Source organism: Bufo gargarizans, chromosome 2, assembly GCF_014858855.1.
Source record: "Bufo gargarizans isolate SCDJY-AF-19 chromosome 2, ASM1485885v1, whole genome shotgun sequence".
NCBI lineage: Eukaryota > Metazoa > Chordata > Amphibia > Anura > Bufonidae > Bufo > Bufo gargarizans.
The window spans coordinates 15,064,391-15,084,006 of record NC_058081.1 but is presented as its reverse complement, the minus strand read 5'-3'; the positions used below and the strand labels follow the sequence as shown (position 1 = coordinate 15,084,006).

The 19,616-nt window shown below is 43.8% G+C and overlaps 1 protein-coding gene across 1 annotated transcript; it reads right to left on the bottom strand.

Moving 5' to 3' along the window:
* Window positions 1-1,580: 1,580 nt before the first annotated feature.
* LOC122925478 (olfactory receptor 1468-like) lies at window positions 1,581-19,330 on the bottom strand (the record flags this gene model as incomplete). The annotated part of the gene is made up of 5 exons (XM_044276835.1): window positions 19,316-19,330; window positions 11,888-12,261; window positions 9,375-9,513; window positions 3,180-4,074; window positions 1,581-1,612 (listed from the first exon to the last, which is right to left on the bottom strand). Coding segments are annotated over exons 1-5 (1,455 nt in total), but the record flags the coding sequence as incomplete, so codon positions are not given.
* Window positions 19,331-19,616: the final 286 nt, after the last annotated feature.

Genomic DNA, 19,616 nt, shown 5'->3' with positions numbered 1-19,616 from the left:
TAACAGAAAAAGTCTAGATCTTGCCAAAGACTCACACGACCGTAGTTTAAAACTGTGTCCAATCTAAATTTTTTTGCAGATTGCACATGTTCTCATTCATTTCTATGGGTACACAAAAAAAAAAAAAAAAATGATGTAACAATGATGTTTAACCACTTCCCATCTGGGCCATTTGCCCCCTTCCTGACCAGGCCTAATTTTGCAAAACTGACATATCTCATTTTATGTGGTAATAGCTTTGGAAAGCCTTTATTTATCCAAGTCATTCAGAGATTGTTTTCTCGTGACACATTGTACTTCATGATAGTCATAAATTTGAGTCAAAATATTTCACCTTTATTTATGAAAAAATCCCAAATTTACCCAAAAATTTGAAAAATTCACAATTTTCTAAATTTCAATTTCTCTGCTTTTAAAACAGAAAATGATACCTCATAAAATATTTATTATTTAACATTCCCCATATGTCTACTTTATGTTGGCATCAGTTTGGAAATGTCATTTTATTTTTTTAGGACGTTAGAAGGCTTAGAAGTTTAGAATTCTTAAAATTTTTAAGAAAATTGCCAAAACCCACTTTATAAGGACCAGTTCAGGCCTGAAGTCACTTTATGGGGCCTACATAGTGGATACCCCCATAAATGACCCCATTGTAGAAACTACACCCCTCAAGGTATTCAAAACCGATTTTACAAACTTTGTTAACCCTTTAGGTGTTCCACAAGAATTAAAGGAAAATGGAGATCAAATTTTTAAATTTCCCTTTTTTGGCAGATTTTCCATTTTAATCCATTTTTTTCTTTAACACATCGATGGTTAACAGCCAAACAAAACTCAATATTTATTACCCAGATTCTGAGGTTTACAGAAACACCCCACATGTGGTCATAAACTGCTGTATGGGCACACGGCAGGGCGCAGAAGAAAAGGAACTCCACATGGTTTTTAGATGCCATGTCCCATTTGAAGCCCCCTGATGCACCTTACAGTAGAAACTCCCAAGAAGTGACCCCATTTTGGAAACTAGGGGATAAGGTGCCAGTTTTATTAGTACTATTTTTGGGTACATATGATTTTTTGATCATTCATTATAACACTTTATGGGGCAAGGTGACCAAAAAATTGGTTGTTTTAGCAGTTTCTATTTATTTATTTTTACAGCGTTCACCTGAGGGGTTCAGTCAAGTGACATTTTTACAGAGCAGATTGTTACAGACGTGGCGATACCTAATATGTATACTTTTTCTCATTTATTAAAGTTTTACACAATAATAGCATTTTTGAAACAAAAAAATTATGTTTTAATGTGTCCATGTTCTGAGAGCTATAGTTTTTTTTATTTTTTGAGAGATTTTCTTATGTAGGGGCTCATTTTTTGCGGGATGAGATGTCGGTTTTATTGGTACCATTTTGTGATACATAGGCGTTTTTGATCACTTGGTGTTGCACCTTTTGTGATGCAAGGTGACAAAAATTGCTTGTTTTGACACAGTTTTTTTTTTACGGTGTTCACCCGAGGGGTTAGGTCATGTGATATTTTTATAGAGCTGGTTTTTACGGACGCGGCAATACCTAATATGTATACTTTTTTTTATTTGTTTCACTTTAACACAATAATAGCATTTTTGAAACCCAAAAAAATGATGTTTTAGTGTCTCCATGTTCTAAGAGCTATAGTTTTTTGATTTTTTGAGAGATTTTCTTATGTAGGGGCTCATTTTTTGCGGGATGAGGTGACGGTTTTATTGGTACCATTTTGTGGGACATACGCATTTTTGATCACTTGGTGTTGCACCTTTTGTGATGCAAGGTGACTAAAATTGCTTGTTTTGACACAGTTTTTTTTTAGTTTTTTTTACGGTGTTCACCCGAGGGGTTAGGTCATGTGATATTTTTATAGAGCTGGTTTTTACGGACGCGGCAATACCAAATATGTATATTTTATTTTTTCTATTTTTAAAAAAAAATAATTATTCCTTACTTGGGGACTTTTTTTTTTTTACATGTGAAACTTTTTTTATTTTATTTTTTCAACCCTTTATTTTTTTTTTTTTATTTTACACTTTTCGTCCCCCATAAGGTCATACAAGAGCTCTGGGGGACATTTGCTTCACTTTTTCCTTTTTTTTTTACTGTTGATTTCTCCTGTAACTGGGGCTGACATAGTAGCCCCAGTTACAGTGGAAATGCACCCCCCAGAGAGGCTGTACAGCGCAATACAGCGCTGTACAGCCTCAATGCAGGGCTGATCGAGGTCTGTAAAAGACTTCACACAGCTCCTGCACTCTCCGGTCCCGGCGGTCACAAGCGCTCTGTGTCTGCAGCGATCCGGAAGGCAGGGGCACTGTCCCTGCCTTCTCTCTGGGTTGCCCTGCTGTTACTGACAGTGGGCAACCCAATCAGCAGCTGCACGATTAGCGTGCAGCTGCTGTTTCTGAAAGGACGTTTTAAAACGTTCTTTCAGAAATAGAGGTCCACCCATAGGACGTTTATATCCTATGGGCGGACGGAAAGTGGTTAAAGGTTCTTCACCCTTTAAACAAGCATCTGGACTCCACTACAAGGGAACCACTAGGCTGCTACCTCATAGAGCAGTCAATGTTCAAGAGACTGTTGACCCAAGAGAGTCAATAGACACCGGTGCAGAGCACCAAGGGATCAGACAAAACCATAATCATGGACAAGCCAAGGTCATGGCAGGCAGAGTTTTGTGCAATCCATTAAACAGCCCAAGGTCAAGGAGAGACATTCAGGTTCAGTACAGAGATCAAGCAGAAGTCAGGAAGCAAAGAGTAAAATCCATAAATCAAGCAGAAGTTGGTACATGGACAGGCAAATAACCTAAGCTACTAGAACCTATTGCTCAGGCATGGTGAATGATGGGCCTTTAAGAGCAAAAAGAAGTGTGCACAACAAACAGGTCTCAGTCTACATGGAGGTGGATGGATCAGTGCTACTTTGGGGGCTGGGCCTGCTAGGTTAGAGGAGAGGGATGCTGGGAAAGGTCTAGACCAACTGCTGGAGAGTGAGATGACAGCCATTCCCACCCCCAGAAGGAGTGGACATGGACTGCCACCATTAGAGTATGTAAGTGACAGAGCTGCTTTAGGAAATCCTGCAGCTCCGTACCTGTAAGTTTTCTGTTTACTGGTTTTTGCTATGTAGATAAAATGTTCCCTGTATGGCTTTCCTAATATCTTTATTTCTTAAACTGTATATAACAGGATTGACCAAAGGAGTAAATACAGTATATAGCAGGGATAGGATTTTACTGATGGTTGATGATTGTCCGTTTGTTGGGAAAACATAAACACTGAACAATGTCCAATAAAATATGGAGACCACAATGAGGTGGGAGCTACAGGTGGAGAAGGCCTTCTGTCTACCAGTACTGGATGGGATCCTTAAGATATCAACAATAATACACACATAACATTTTATAATTATTGTGCTAGGAGCAATAATTAAAGCAATGCTTAATAAATACATCTCTAAATGGACAATGAAGGCATCAGAACAAGAAATTTCCACTAAGGGAACAATATCACAGAAGAAATGGTCAATGATATTTGATGCACAGAAGCTCAGCTTTGATGGTGTTATGGTGACAATGATTGAAACAAAAAAACACAAAACCCAACTCAAAACAACTGATTTCACACAAAATTCACTTGTTATAATAGAAGTGTAACGGAGGGGATTGCAGATGGCCACATATCTGTCATAAGACATCACTGTGAGGAGGAGACATTCAAATACTTCTGAGACACTGAAAAAATAAAACTGAGTGATACAACCTATAAAAGTAATTGTTTCTCCATTATTCAGTAGAATGTGGAGCAGGTTGGGGACAATATTTGTGGTTAATAAGATATCACTGATGGACAGTTGTGATATGAAGAAATACATTGGAGTGTAGAGGTTCTTACTGGTGGACACCAGGACGATGATCAGGAGATTTCCATATATTGTTGCTCCAAACACCAAAAGAAACAGAAGGAATATAATGCTTCTTAAAAGTTGGTTGCCTGGGAATCCTAAGAGGAAAAACTCGGTGACCATAGTCAGATTTGTCTGAAAAGGAAAGAAGACAATAAAGCAGCATAATTATACTCCAAATTACACCAACCGTCACATCCGGTCTGTGGAACGCATATGCGTTCCAAACCAGCGTCTTCATGGAATGTTGGTGGTACACTATCTTGAAGGTATTCTTTGATATAGTTTTATATACAGTTTATTGGCAATTGAGCAGATGTTTACTATCTAGAATTTGGGACTTTGTAACATTGCAGATATGAGAGGGGGAAAGCTGTAGGGGGGAGGGACCTATTAGAGGTGGACTCTTTATAAGGCTCTAAGTTTGATACAAGCATGGGGACGCCGGTCATCTCTAGCCTACATCTGTGCTCCTGTTCCTGTAGTGTCTCATAGAAAATCTCCACTGTGAGATATTGTTGTTGGAGCATCATCCTCCTCTTCCCCTGATGAACCAGCCGTAATACACAATGGCTGGGGAAACGTAATGTTGGGAACTGTTTGTCGTTTCTGTTTATATGTTAGTGTGTTGAGTTCTATGCTCTCTACTCAGTATTTTATAGGGTAGGGTATTACAGGGTATACCAGGTTAGGTACGAGGACAGGGAGCTCCTACCTTCAAGGGGTGTCTCTGGGCTTAGTTTAGTTAGGGCGACATAGGGAATTTGGTAGGGCATTCATTCTTTACCATCTTCTACAAGGGTGACCTGACCTATTGAACAACATCCATCAAGGACCTGTCAACATCACTGCCCCTTTTCCATCCCGGATCTCACTAGTGCTGGTTGACCACCTAGTTCAGTATCATCTCACCTACTGACATCTCAGCTAACCGTGAGTAAATACTGAGTACCTTTGCACTGAGTGCGACCATAGTTTTCACTTGTTTATTCCATGTGGTCTCACTAGTGATGAGTGATCACCTAGTTGAGAATCATCTCGCCTATTGATATTTCAGCTGACCGTGAGTATCTTCTGCACTGAGTGTGACTATATTGTCTACCTTACCCTATGTGATTTCAGGTAACCCTGAGCAAACATTTGTATATTTAATACTGAGTATGACTACATAGTTTGTGTTGTATATGTGCTTTGTTGACCCTCTTATCATATGTAGTCAGGCTGTAGGCCAGTTTTTAAGTATATTCAATAAAAGGGGTATATTTTAGTTTGGGAAGGTGTTCTTTATTATATTGCTTAATTCTTCCCCTATGGATATCCACTGCAATAGCGTTTTTTTCGTGTAGTCCAAATTACACCAAGTCAGACTTTATTATACATAACAGTAGGACTTGTGGAATTGTCCAAGGATTTACAAAACATGCAGAAGTTACCCATTTCCCTATATATTTCTCATCCTTGCATGCAACCATACATTATTTTAAACATAACTAAACCGAAGATCCTACAGCTTCCTTGCAGGCAAGTTGCCAATGTTTAACTTATGGTGGCAACTGGCAATCAACAATTAAAGGGGTTGTCCACTTTTCTCTATTAAAGATACATATAATAACATAGACATAGGCGATAAAATACACAGGACAAAAATAGGGACCCAATATTCAATGGAAATATTGATAAGACTTCTATCCTCCTACAAGCATGTTCAAGCAAGTACTTATGTGTGATAGGGTATAACAAACATCAGCAGTAGGGTTGAGCCAACCCAAACTGTAAAGTTTGGGTTCGTACCAAACTTTACGGTGTTCGGCACCCGAACCCGAACATTTCAGTAACAGTTTGGGTTCGGGTTCGGTGTTTGGGTAATATTAATTTAATAGGGGAAGGGCGCACTTAGCACCAATGATTTTAATAGGGGGGTGGGGGTGGGTGGCCGCACTGGCCACCAATGATTTTAATACTGGGGATGAAGGGAGGGGGGCCGCACTGGCCACCAATATTTTTTTTTTTTATCAATTCTTTATTTTCACATTTTCATATAATCAAGTAAGCCAAATTGCATTGGATTGACATAACAAAATAAGCAGTTATGGCTCAGGTACATACATCATACAATAGCAGATAATTAGAGTTGCATAGATTACATACATGTGACCAATTGTATAACTTAGCAACTTGGCTATTGAGAGTTATAGTCCAGAGGAGGAAAGGGTGTATATTCTTTTCTTGTTTTCCCCAGTGTTCTAATGTCATTCTCAGTCCAGCCATAAACAAAACGTCAAATAATGTTTGAACTTACGAAAGAAATAGAGTTGTAAGAGAAATAAGAAAAAAGGATAAGAGTGTAAGAAAGAAAAGAGAGAGGGGGGGGAGGGGCAGGAAGGATGGGATTGAAGGGGGAAGGGGAGAGGCCTTTCAATGTCCCTATCTAGGACCTCAGCTTGTTATGTCTGAACTGTTAGAGCCCACCTGCGCCAAAGATCTCCAAGGGTTCCATGTCTGTGCAAATTTATCATGTGTCCTATTGATCCAGCTAGACATTTCCTCAAATCTGCAGATTTGAGTCACCTTAGCTGACATTTCATGTACGGATGGGGGGTTGGTATCAAGCCAGTGAAGGGGAATTAATGTTTTAGCTGCTGCTATGATATGTGAGACTAAGTCCTTTTTTGAGGGGGAGTATTGCGGCGTTGGGAGCGCAAGCACTACTAATTCTATAGTGAGCTTAAAATCAGGGGTTGTAAGTTTCCTAATCAGAGCCTCTACATCTCTCCAATAGGGCTGGATCAGTGTGCAGTTCCACCAGATGTGCGACAGGGACCCTATGCCTTCTCCACACCTCCAGCATTCCCTGTTGGACGACAGGCCTCTTTTGTACAGAAAGTCAGGGGTTTTATACCACCTTGATAGGAGTTTGAAGTGGTTCTCCTGTAGACGGGTACATCTAGAAAAACCATGAGAACCTCTTAATATCTGTTTTATTTCAGTAGCCGTCAGAACCTTATCTAACTCTTTTTCCCACTCCCTGATGTACACCGGCTTTAGAGCTTCACCCTCACTTCCCACCACCGGGTAGAGTTTTGACACTTTCCTAACCGCAGAGACTGGTGACAAGATACTTTTTTCGAATTCAGTCAAGGACCTTTGGAGAAGGTACTTCACTGTCAACTCCCCACACACAGCTTTAATATGCGGCTTGACTAAGAAGAAACCTGGGGATTCAGTGGCCGAGCTCGGTAGCGCTTTCAGTATGGAGTCTTCAAAATTCGGGGCAATGTCTCCTAGCTTTACCGACGTAAGGAGGTTCCATACATGCGGTTTATCTAAGTTGACATGGTTTAAAAGGTCTGGTAAGAGGCTCACTGGTAGTAGAGGTGATGGGTCAGGTGCCAGTTGTCCCTTCATTTCTCTCCACACTCCACAAAGACCTTTAAACAATGGGTCTAAATTCTTGTCATTCAGGACGCTCCTCTCTGGGAGCCACAGGTGTTTTTGAAAATCTTTCCCTACACTATGACTGCAAATGGCTTGAACATCTGGACGCCTTTTTGGCTCTGCCATTTCAAGCCATCTATTGAGCTGTATCGCTTTATAGTACTTAGCAACATCTGGTAGGCCTAGTCCTCCTTTTTCTTTGCTTCTGACTAGAATTTCATGTGATATCCTGGGTTTCCTGCCATTCCACAGAAATTTGGAAAACAGACTTTTCATATTCTTAAAGAATGATTTGGGAAGCCAGATCGGGACCAGCTGCATGGTATAGAGGACTTTTGGCATGACGTATGCCTTCAGGACGTTCTTTCTCCCCATCCAAGAAAGATAAGGGAGACTGTATGTTTGTAACAGACGCTGTATGTCCCCCAAGAGAGGGGCATAATTTTGTTGGTATAGGTCGTTGATGTTCCTGGGGATTAGTATCCCTAGATATTTAATTGGTCCTTTGGTCCAATGAAATGGGAGCCGGGCCCGCAAGGAAGTGGTTTTGGATTCAGGGAGGGAGATGTTCAATATCTCTGATTTAGAATGGTTGACTTTAAAGTCTGATAGGGAGCTGTACTCGGCTATTTTCCCAACTAACGGATCTAACCCTTTCTCCGGGTCCATTATCAGGAGCAGTAAGTCATCAGCGAATGCAGTACATTTCAGTTCCCTGTCACCATATTTAACACCTGAGATTTCTGGGGTCTGTCTAACTAATTGCAGGAGCGACTCCACTACTAAGATAAACAATGAGGGGGACAAGGGACAGCCCTGCCTAGTTCCGTTCGTTATGTCAAAGGATGGTGAGAGCGTGCCATTCACTTTCAGCCTGGCATATGGGTTTTGATAGAGAGTAAATATCGCTCTAGTAAATGCATCTGGGAAGGCAAAGCGCTGGAGAGTTAATTTCATGAACAGCCAATTGACTCTATCAAACGCCTTCTCGGCGTCGATACTTAGTAAGGCTAAGGGTAGTTTCTTTCTGTGTGCCATATGTATAGCATGAAATATCCTGTGAGAGTTATCTTTTCCCTCTCGACCCTGGATAAAGCCAGATTGTTCATTGCCAATCAAAGCTGGCAGGAACTTACTTAGTCTACCGGCCAAAATCTTGGCCCATAGTTTTAAATCCAGGTTCAGGAGGGAAATCGGGCGATAGCTGCCACAATTCAAGGGGTCTTTACCCTCTTTAGGTATCAAAGTGACATAAGATTCAAGCGTCTGTTTAGGCAGAGAGTTCCCCTGCATGAGTGCATTGCACAATTCGGTAAACCTAGGGATGAGGATGTCCTGACATTTTTTATAATAAAGTAGGGGGAGACCAACTGGACCCGGGCTTTTTCCGGGGGGGAAGGTTTTGAGCCGATATCGGGCCGACAAGGTAATTTGAGTCCTCTGGTGTGATAGTCGGGAGATGAAGGGAGTTTAGGAAGTTTCTGATGCGGTTCTCTCTTTGGAGTTCCTCATCAATAGAACCCATCTGGTGTAAGTTGTATAGTTTTGAATAGAACTCTTTAAAGGCTTTGGCTATTTCTGGGGTGTCTTTAGTCAGATTGCCGCTCAGCTGTTTAATTGAGGAGATGTGCGTGACATTCTTGACTTTCTTAAGTAAGGATGACATCAACTTTCCTCCTTTATCACCATGCGCATAGACCTTATGCTGGAAATTCATCATTTGGTTAGCTACTCTATGGCTAAGAAGACTTCGGAGTTTAAGCCTGAGCTCTGTCAACGTGTTTTGGTGTTCTTTTCGCAATGAAGGCTTTATGCTTCCTCTCAATTGTTGCTATGTCTGCTAGGAGTGTATCCAATTCTTTTTGCTGTTCCATTTTCACTTTAGTGCCTAGGGAAATAAAACAGCCTCTGACGAACGCTTTGTGGGCCTCCCATACAATGGGTTGTGAGCTGTGTGTGGAGGAGTTAAGTGCGAAGTACTCTATCAGTTGAGTCCTGACCTGGTCTGCATGGAGTTGGTTGTATAGGAGAGATTCATTTAGCTTCCAGCACCAGTCTCTTTTCGGTAGGGAAGTGAGGGTGAAGGACGCCAAGCATGGAGCATGATCAGATATGGTGATATTACCGATGTCCGCTGCTCTGAAAGAGGGAAGAAGAGATGAAGAAGTTAGTATATGGTCCAGACGTTGATATGTCCCATGTGGAATCGAGTAGAAGGAGAAGTCCCTATCTGTGGGATGAAGACTTCGCCAGACATCGATTAAGCGCAAATCCTGGAGTTTCTTGTGAAGTCTACTAAGAAGCCTTTGTGCCACTCGGGATTTAGCTGAGGATGAGTCGATGGCTGGGTCTAGTACTAGGTTTAAATCTGCTCCTAAGATAACCTGCCCTTCAGCAAAGATTTTAAGAGTGTCTAAGGCTTGTAGGAGCCATTGTACAGGGGACTTGTTCGGGACATAAAAGTTAGCTAGGGTGAATTTTTGATCTGCTATTAAGCCTTTAACTAACAAGAGGTGACCATCTGCATCTGCGTGTTGCTGTATCATGGTAAAGGGAATAGATTGATGGACCGCAATAGCTACTCCTTTGGAAGCAGAAGCAGGCTGGACACTGTGAAACCAATGCACAAACGGACGTTTTGGCATCCATGGCAGAAATACTATTTGGGAGCCCATCTTCCTAAGAGCAAGCATAACTTGGCTGCGTTTCTGAGGTGAATTCAGACCTTTAACGTTGAATGTTGCGACCTTTATGTCTGTCATCTTTAAGGGTATGTTATTCGCTTCTGAATTGAAGTTAAATGCTACTTGAGCTTTTTATAAGACTCTTTATGGATCTGGCGTGGGTGTCAAGAGGGGGGGGGGGGGTGAGTCAAGACAGAGGGTTGGTTGGATAGAAGAAGAAGAGGAAAAGTGGGGGAGAGGGAGAAGAAGAAATAAGAAAGAAGTAACAATCAGCAAATCAAACAGCTACTGGGTTCAAAACCAGTAGGTAGGCTATCGCAACAGAAACTATCCGTTAACAGTTAGATAGCTAGGGGGTGAACGTAATTATTTAGTTAGCCTGGACGTGTTTCCCAAGCATCACAGCCTATGCACAAAGTGTAATTTATGGTGACTTATGCATTTTGAACTATTTCTTGGTCTTGCTAGAGCAAGGTGGGACCTGGAGTATAGGAATAAGTGGAAAGGGTAAAGAGGTGGAGGGGGGGGGGGGTGAGGGGATGGAGGCTCATGCGCTTATGAATCTTATGGGAGGCATTCCAGGTACCTTGAGAATGAGAGCTAATCTCAGGCGTGCGCATATCTAGTCTTTAGATGGGTATTTAAGGTTCAACCTTTGTTGGGCAAATCTAATATTCGAACCGTGGGAAGGGTCATCAAAACCTACGAATTTAACCCTTGGATGCCTAGTGTTGAAAATTTTGCCATTTTCAGCATCACCAGAGGCAAGGAAAGATTAAGGAGTGGGAGTCGCAAGTGTCTGAGGGGTATCACTTTGATATTGCTAAGTTAGCTGCGATATTACTGGTACCAATGCTTATCACACAATATTAGCAAAGTACAGATATGCGCATCAGGTTCACTATGTTCGGCTGTATCCATGCGCTTAATGCCGCCAACAATCTGAATGGTTCGTATGCTGCGCTCGTGGAGTTCAGACAAGATGTAGGACCAACCAGCATTTAACCCAAACTCTCCAAGGATTGCAGAGTGGGGTTAACATGGGCACATGCGCATCCATCGTCCACAGGCGCAGCACCGCTCCTGAGCAAGTATTCTAGAACATCAATGAGCGGCCATTAACTGTGAGCTCTAAGTCAACTTGGTGCAAGAGTACCTAAACATTAATACCTAACAGCAATAAACATACATATTAAAGTAATGAAATGCAATTTGATTATGCAGCCCATATCTGGCGATCAAGGGCCAGGTATTCCACTCTGTGCCTACTCGCATCTAACCGTGCGGATGAAACACAGAGCGGTAAATAAGTCGACATGGCGAGATCATCATCATAACCCCCCCATGTCCCATTGATACTAAACCCCATCTTGATGCGAATGTCCTCATGGTGGAAGATCCATGGCTCCCGTCTGATGCTTAATCGCCTTCCCAGACTTGACACAATGCACTTTCCTCCAGGGTTCCAGGAGTGGCAGATTCGGGAGCATTGTCAGGTAGGTATATCGATAGGTGGTATTCCGATCAATTCCCACGCCTTATCCAAGTCTTCTGGAGTGTGGATGACGATGCGTTTCCCATTCTTGTTGATAGAGAGGCCAAAAGGGTACATCCAAGTATACGGAATCTTCTTCGATCTCAGCGAATCTAGCAAGGGCTTCAGTATGCGCCTTTTCGCTAGTGTCGATGGGGCAATGTCCTGATACAGGGCAATTTCAGCGTCTCCGTATGTAATCCTCCCTTTGGTGCGGGCTGCGTCCATTACCCTCGCTGTGTCCACAAAGGACAGCAGGCCGCAGATCACATCTCTCGGCCTTTCGTTCGGTTACGGTTGAGGCCTAAGCGCCCTGTGGATGCGCTCGATTATTATTGAGGCGGCCGAGTCCGAATCCAGTATGTCGGCAAATATCTCCAGGGCCACTTTGCGTAGCGATTCAGCTGCCCAAGACTCGGGGAGGCCCTTTATGCGGATGTTGCGCCGTCTGCTACGGTTTTCCTGGTCCTCTAGTAGTGAGAAGGCTCTGTTAAGTTCTTCAGCGTGGCCACTGAGACATTCGGTCACTCCATTGGCATGTGAATTGAGGTCTTGCGTCGCCTGCTCTAGGGCTTCCACTCTGTGCCCCACTTGGGAGATTTCAGTCTTGATGTCCGCCAGTTCAGTTAGGACCGGTCTTAGCGCTTTTTCTAGCGCTTGGCTGAGGACCTTGGTGAGGAAAGACTATGAAACTGGAGCCGGGTCTGACAACTCAGCAAAGGAAGCAGCAGCAGGTACAACATCATCATCATCACACCGTACGTCCATCTGTGTAATGCTGCCTGACTGAGACATATCCCTGTTATCTACATCCTCTGGCAATAGTGGTTGCGCATCACTCATTTCTTCCAACTGATGTGTAAATAACTCCTCTGACAGATCAAGTGAAGTGGCTGTGGTGCTAGTGTTGGTGGTGGCGGCAGGCGGGCGAGTGGTAACTTTAGAGGTGCCTAAAGCTGAGCTGGAGGAGGATGGTGCGTCAAGATTCCGAGCGGATGCTGTAGAAGATTGGGTGTCCTGTGTTAGCCAGTCAACTATGTCCTCAGAACTTTTCGAGTTCAGGGTACGTGGCCTCTGAACACTGGCATTATTCTAGGGCCAAAGGAAATCACAGCACCACGACGGCCCCTGCGGGGTGGCCTGCCTCTGCCTTTCATTTTTTTTATAGATTAGTGGTACTATGCATGCAAGGTACTGTGCCACCCGATATGAGTGGTGGGCAGTTGGCACAGTACAGTCTGTGGGCCTGACACTCAGGCCACTGCAGGCAACTGCAATTATATTACAGAGAAAAAATTAAATAACTTTTTTATCTGCAAGGTACTGTGCCACCAGATATGAGTGGTGGGCCTGACACACACTGGCAGGCAACTGCAATTATATTACAGAGAAAATGTTTTATAACTTTTTTATCTGCAAGGTACTGTGCCACCAGATATGAGTGGTGGGCAGTGGGCACAGTACAGTCCGTGGGCCTGACACACACTGGCAGGCAACTGCAATTATATTACAGAGAAACATTTTATAACTTTTTTATCTGCAAGGTACTGTGCCACCAGATATGAGTGGTGGGCAGTGGGCACAGTACAGTCTGTGGGCCTGACACACACTGGCAGGCAACTGCAATTATATTACAGAGAAAACATTGTATTACTTTGTTATCTGCGAGGTACAGTACTGTGCCACGAGATATGAGTGGTGGGCCCTGGCAGTGGGCACAGTACAGTCTGTGGGCCTGACACACACTGGCAGGCCACTGCAATTATATTAGAGAATTTTTTTTTTTACTTTTTTATCTGCAAGGTACTGTGCCACCCAATATGAGTGGTGGGCAGTGGACACAGTACAGTCTGTGGGCCTGACACTCACTGGCAGGCAACTGCAATTATATCACAGTGAAAAAAATTAAATTACATTTTTATCTGCAAGGTACTGTGCCACCCGATATGAGTGGTGGGCACTGGCAGTGGGCACAGTACAGTCAGTGGACCTGACACACGGGCAGGCAACTGCAATATATATATATAGAAAGAGAAAGAAAAAAAAGCAGACTGATGTACTAGCCCTAAAAAGCGCTTTTTGGGGTGCTGTCAGGACGCTGTCCTTACAGCAGATGAGTCTTGAGGACAGGAGTGGAATCAGAACACTGGCCTAGCTAACGATTTCCCTATTAATTCAGCAGCAGCAGCACTCTCCCTGCTCTAACACTGCAGCTTCAGAATTAATCTAATATGGATGCTGTCCTTGCTTTTTGATAGGAGGTGGGAGGGTCTGGGAGGGAGGGTATGCTGATTGGCTGGAATGTGTCTGCTGACTGTGAGGTACAGGGTCAAAGTTTGCTCAATGATGACGTATAGGGGGCGGGCCGAACATTGCATATGTTCGCCCGCCGCGGCAAACATGAACAAGCGATGTTCGCCGGGAACTGTTCGTCGGCGAATAGTTCGGGACATCTCTAGTCGTTAACGGCATGTTGCTGCTGGAGCAGCCTATCAAGCATATACAAGGTGGAGTTCCAGCACGTCGGGCTGTCACAAACCACAAGTCTGACGGGCAAGTAGTGTCGCCGCTGAACGTCAGCAAGGCGAGCCATGGCCGTGTAAGATCTTCTAAAATGGCCATAGATTTTCCTGCGTTGACAGCACAGGCTGCAGACAGCACTATTGTCAGCAGCTGACACGTTAAAAAAAGCCCACACTGCTGAGCCATGTTCCAGCGTCCTGGAAGCGCCAGAAGTGACTGTGCATGGTTGATGGCTAGCTCCAGATACATTTACAGTCTGCTTTTTGCCTCCTGTGCCCTGCAAGCTGTGCCTGCTTCTCCTCCTTCTTCTCCTTCTCTGCTGCTCCGTCTCTCTCTCTAAAATCCCCTCCTCTTCCTCTCTTTTGGGTACCCAAGTGATGTCCATTGACACGTCATCATCCTCACCTTCACCACCACTGACATCTGAGATCTCGGAGTAGGCAGCAACAGTGTGGACCTCCCTCCTTGGGCTGATCTGGGTACTGTCATCAGACCGCTGGGTGGCGGCTGTTGCTACCTCCTCTTTCTTATCCGATGTCAAGAATCAGGTAAGGGAATGGATAGGAAAATAATTCCTTTGACTTGTGTTGGGGGGCTATGGCGGTGGGGATGGTAGTGGTGGATTTGGGGGTGCACACAGCATAGAGTGAGGAGGGTGCTGAAGCGGAAGGGTGAGTGAGCCACTTAACCAACTCTGGTGCGTCCTTTGAAGTAATTGCACGCGCCTTTTCCAACTTCCCACTTAGGCTCCGGCCTGGTGCACCTGCCCAACCCCTACCACCCCTGCGGAAGCGCCTGTCTCTTCCTCTGCGTGTCATTTTCAAAATGATTCTGTGCCGAAGTCCCTAGAGAAGAGCAGTATTTGTGTAAGCAGGTATATTGCAGGCCTCAATCAATATTTGGTAGAAGCATCTAAACCCTTAATCAGTCTTTTGTGGAAGCAGGTATAACACACCCCTCAATCACTTTTTTTGGGGGGGGCAACTGGTATATAACACCCGTTGCAATTAGTTGTCCCAATAGCGTTTGTCCCTCTATACGGTATCACAGTAGAACTGCACAAAAGTGCTGCACAGTTAAAATGCACTATATAGAAAATATATCATAGGTATATACAGTACAGACCAAAAGATTGGACACACCTTCTCATTCAAAGAGTTTTCTTTCTTTTCATGGCTATGAAAATTGTAGATTCACACTGAAGGCATCAAAACTATGAATTAACACATGTGGAATTATATGCATAACAAAAAAGTGTGAAACAACTGAAAATATGTCCTATTCTAGGTTCTTCAAAGTAGCCACCTTTTGCTTTGATTACTGCTTTGCACACTCTTGGCATTCTCTTGATGAGCTTCAAGAGGTAGTCACCTGAAATGGTCTTCTAACAGTCTTGAAGGAGTTCCCAGAGATGCTTAGCACTTGTTGGCCCTTTTGCCTTCACCCTGCGGTCCAGCTCACCCCAAACCATCTCGATTGGGTTCAGGTCCGGTGACTGTGGAGGCCAGGTCATCTGGCGCATCACCCCATCACTCTCCTTCATGGTCAAATAGCACTTACACAGCCTGGAGGTGTGTTTGGAGTCATTGTCCTGTTGAAAAATAAATGATGGTCCAACTAAACGCAAACCGGATGGAATAGAATGCCGCTGCAAGATGCTGTGGTAGCCATGCTGGTTCAGTATGCCTTCAATTTTGAATAAATCCCCAACAGTGTCACCAGCAAAGCACCCCCACACCATCACACCTCCTCCTCCATGCTTCACGGTGGGAACCAGGCATGTAGAGTCCATTCGTTCACCTTTTCTGCGTTGCACAAAGACACGGTGGTTGGAACCAAAGATCTCAAATTTGGACTCAGACCAAAGCTCATCAAGAGAATGCCAAGAGTGTGCAAAGCAGCAATCAAAGCAAAAGGTGGCTACTTTGAAGAACCTAGAATATGACATATTTTCAGTTGTTTCACACTTTTTTGTATATAATTCCACATGTGTTAATTCATAGTTTTGATGCCTTCAGTGTGAATCTACAATTTTCATAGTCATGAAAATATAGAAAACTCTTTGAATGAGAAGGTGTGTCCAAACTTTTGGTCTGTACTGTATCTCACCCCTGCCTTAACCAGTTTTTTGGGGGTTTACAGGTATATCACACCCATTGCAATTAGTTGTTCTGATACCGCTTGAACCTCTATATCGCTGCAGTATCGCAGCAGAACCGCACCCAACTGCTGCAAAGTTCAAATGCACTATATATAGAAAGTATATTATTGGTATATCACACCCCTGCCTCAATAAGTTTTTTTTGGGGGAAACTGGTATATCACACCCGTTGCAATTAGTTGTTCCAATAGCGTTTGTCCCTCTATATAGCTGCAGTATTGTAGCAGAACCGCACATAGCTGCTGCACAGTTCAAATGCACTATATAGAAAGTATAATATATTTATATCACACCCCTGCCTCAATAAGAATTTTTGGGGGGCAACTGGTATATCACACCCATTGCAATTAGTTGTTCCAATAGAGTTTGTCCCTCTATATAGCTGTGGTATCTCAGCAGAACCGCACACAGCTGCTGCACAGTACTAATGCACTATAATATACTTTATATGTTAGAAAGTATATTATCAGTATATTACACCCCTCTGTATATCACACCTATCGATAGCACACCTATACCAGTCCTTAAAAGGACTTTTGTGGCCCTATTAGCTAGCGTTTGGTGTCCCTAACAGCCTGTCCTTGCTCTACAAAGCAACCTCTCCCTACACTGACAAAATACAGAATGTAAAACGGCAGCCAGATCGGGTTCTGTTATAGGGTAGGGTGTGTGTCCATGTGCTAAAATATCTCAATTGGCTTTACTGTGCCACCTGATAGATATGTCATTGGTCAAAAATCAGCGCAATGCAAAGGAACATGGCACCCGAGAACACCGCCATATGTTCTCATGTTTTGCGGATCGCGAACGCTCAAAGTTTGCTGCGAACCGACCGCCGGGTGAACTGCAAGGCTATCGCTACAAGACATCAGTTCTCTGAAAGGTTCAAAATCCACCACTTGGAAAGGGAGGGAATGCAGCACCAGCAACTTGGACAGGAGCACGTTCAGCTTCTGCGCCGTTGGATGCATCTCTTGTCAATCGCTTCGGTGATCGATTGCTGACGGAATGACTGACGAGGAGGAGGAGCAGGAGAATCTGGACCAGCAGAAGATGGGAATGACAGACAGCTCCCTCCAGCTGAGGTGCTGGAGCCTTGACTAGCTGAAACCAGGTGCTTGCCACTTAGAGATGCAGCGGAAGGCTGGACCACCACATCGAAGCCATGGTTCTCCCAGGCCACTGTATGGCGACGCTGAATATGTTGACACAGGGCCATATTGCCAACATTGGCACCCTGGCCATGCTTCACCTTCTTCCCACAGATTCTGCATATGGCCACATTCACCTCCTCCGGTGACATAACAAAAAACTGCTACACCGTCAAGTAGGTGATTTTCCCCCAGTCTGCACTGACTGACTGCTACAGCTGTTGCTTCTGTGAACCCCTGCACCACTCCTCTCCGGGCAGGTATGCTGCTGCAAAGCGGGTGGTCTACCCCATGCCCGTTTGGCTCCCAACCCCTCACTGCTGCCACGCTGCTGACTCCCGGCCATGCTAGTGAACTTCTGGCTCTGCCGCTGCCTCTCGGTCAAGCTGCCACCCTCTTCTCCTGATGATGATGAAGCCCCTTGTTCACCCGGCTCCCAAGTATGATCAGTTTCATCATCATCGAGTAGTGGCTGCACGTCACTGATGTCCTCCTCAACAGTCTCTGGGTCAGGAGCCTGACTGCTCACAACTCCACCACCCACGCCACTCTCCTCATCACTACTTGCCCGCCTAGTAGAGGAAGCGTCGGATGTCTCCTCCAGATCTTGGCTGGGCAGTAGCTGCTGACTGTCCTCTAGTAGCACGTGCTCACTGTATAGTGGAGCTGAGCCCACGGCATACAATACTTGTGTGGGTGATGGAACAGCAAAGGACATAGGCAGGTTGAGGACAGGTGAGGGCACAGGGCCTGCTCCCGGGCCATGCCAACTAAGGGTTGTGTCTGACGAACCCACCGACTGTTGGCTGGGGGTGTCTGTTGTCACTTGGGATGAAGTGAATAACCGAGTTAACCAATCAAGAACAGCTGGGTTGCTGGTTTATGACACTGGGAGCTCAGGCCTCTTGCTGTGACTCCTGCTGCCATGCCCCCTTACTCTGCAGCGATCTCTGCCTGCGCCAGAAACCTTTAGGCCTCTGCCACTCCTCTGTGCATAGCTTGACACTTCTCTGTCTGACATACTTGTAGCGGAACTAAATAAATTAAAAGCAAATTAAAACACCCCTAAAAGCGACAAATATATTTATCTTTTATTGTACTGAAATACGCCACTAAACGCTCTCAACACATATAACTGCAGAAGTGAACCGAGAATCTATTTTTCTTGTTGTACTGAAAAATGCCACTATACGCTTTCACCACAGACAACAGCCGAAGTGAACTGAGAATATATTTTTCTTGTAGTACTGAAATAAGCCTCTATACGCTTTCACCAGAAAAAAAAATTAACACTAAAGTGCGTGTAGATTTTTCTTGTAGTACTGAAACACGCCCCTATATGCTTTCACCAGAAATTTTTTTAACAGTGAGCTGAGAATATATTTTTCTTGTACTACTGAAATTCGCTTTCACCAGAAATAACTGCAGCAGTGAAGTGCGTATATATATTTTTTTGTAGTACTGAAATATGCCCCTATACGCTTTCACCAGAAACAAATTAAACAGTGAAGTATGTATATATTTTTCTTGTAGTACTGAAATACGCCCCTATACGCTTTAACCAGAAAAAAAACTAAAAAACTAAAAAGTTCCCTGCACTAAGATGCTGTGAAATGATTCCTCCCTATCCTTTACCTGCATTTATAAAGCATTTTTTTCATATATTTTTTTTTCACAATCAAGTTTTTCCAATTGCTGTCCCTAGCGCCTTCTCACGTCTGTCCCTGCACTCAGAACGCTGGAAAATGGCAGAATCTAAAATGGCCACCGTATTTATAGGGCTGTGACATCACAGTACTGCCTAGCTGCTTATTGGCTGCATGCAGGCATGGAAATCTATGTGATCCCGCCTTCCCAGAGTTCCTTGCCCCATGTCCTCAGTACTCACAGGTGTAGCCGCCATTTTAGGAAAAATGTGATTCGTTACCACGAAGCGTGAGGAAATTTGCATTCGTTGCGAATCAAATTTTTCCTGAAATTCGGATCAAATTCTACTTTGTCAGATTTGATTAGCTCATCTCTAATATATATGTATACAGTTGCAAGAAAAAGTATGTTAACCCTTTGGAATGATATATACAAAAAAAATTGGCAAGGTAATGATTGTGTAATATGCAAATTTTCGTAATTCGAATTTTCGGATTCAAATTTTTATTGTAAATTTTTCAATTTACAACTATTAGACAAAG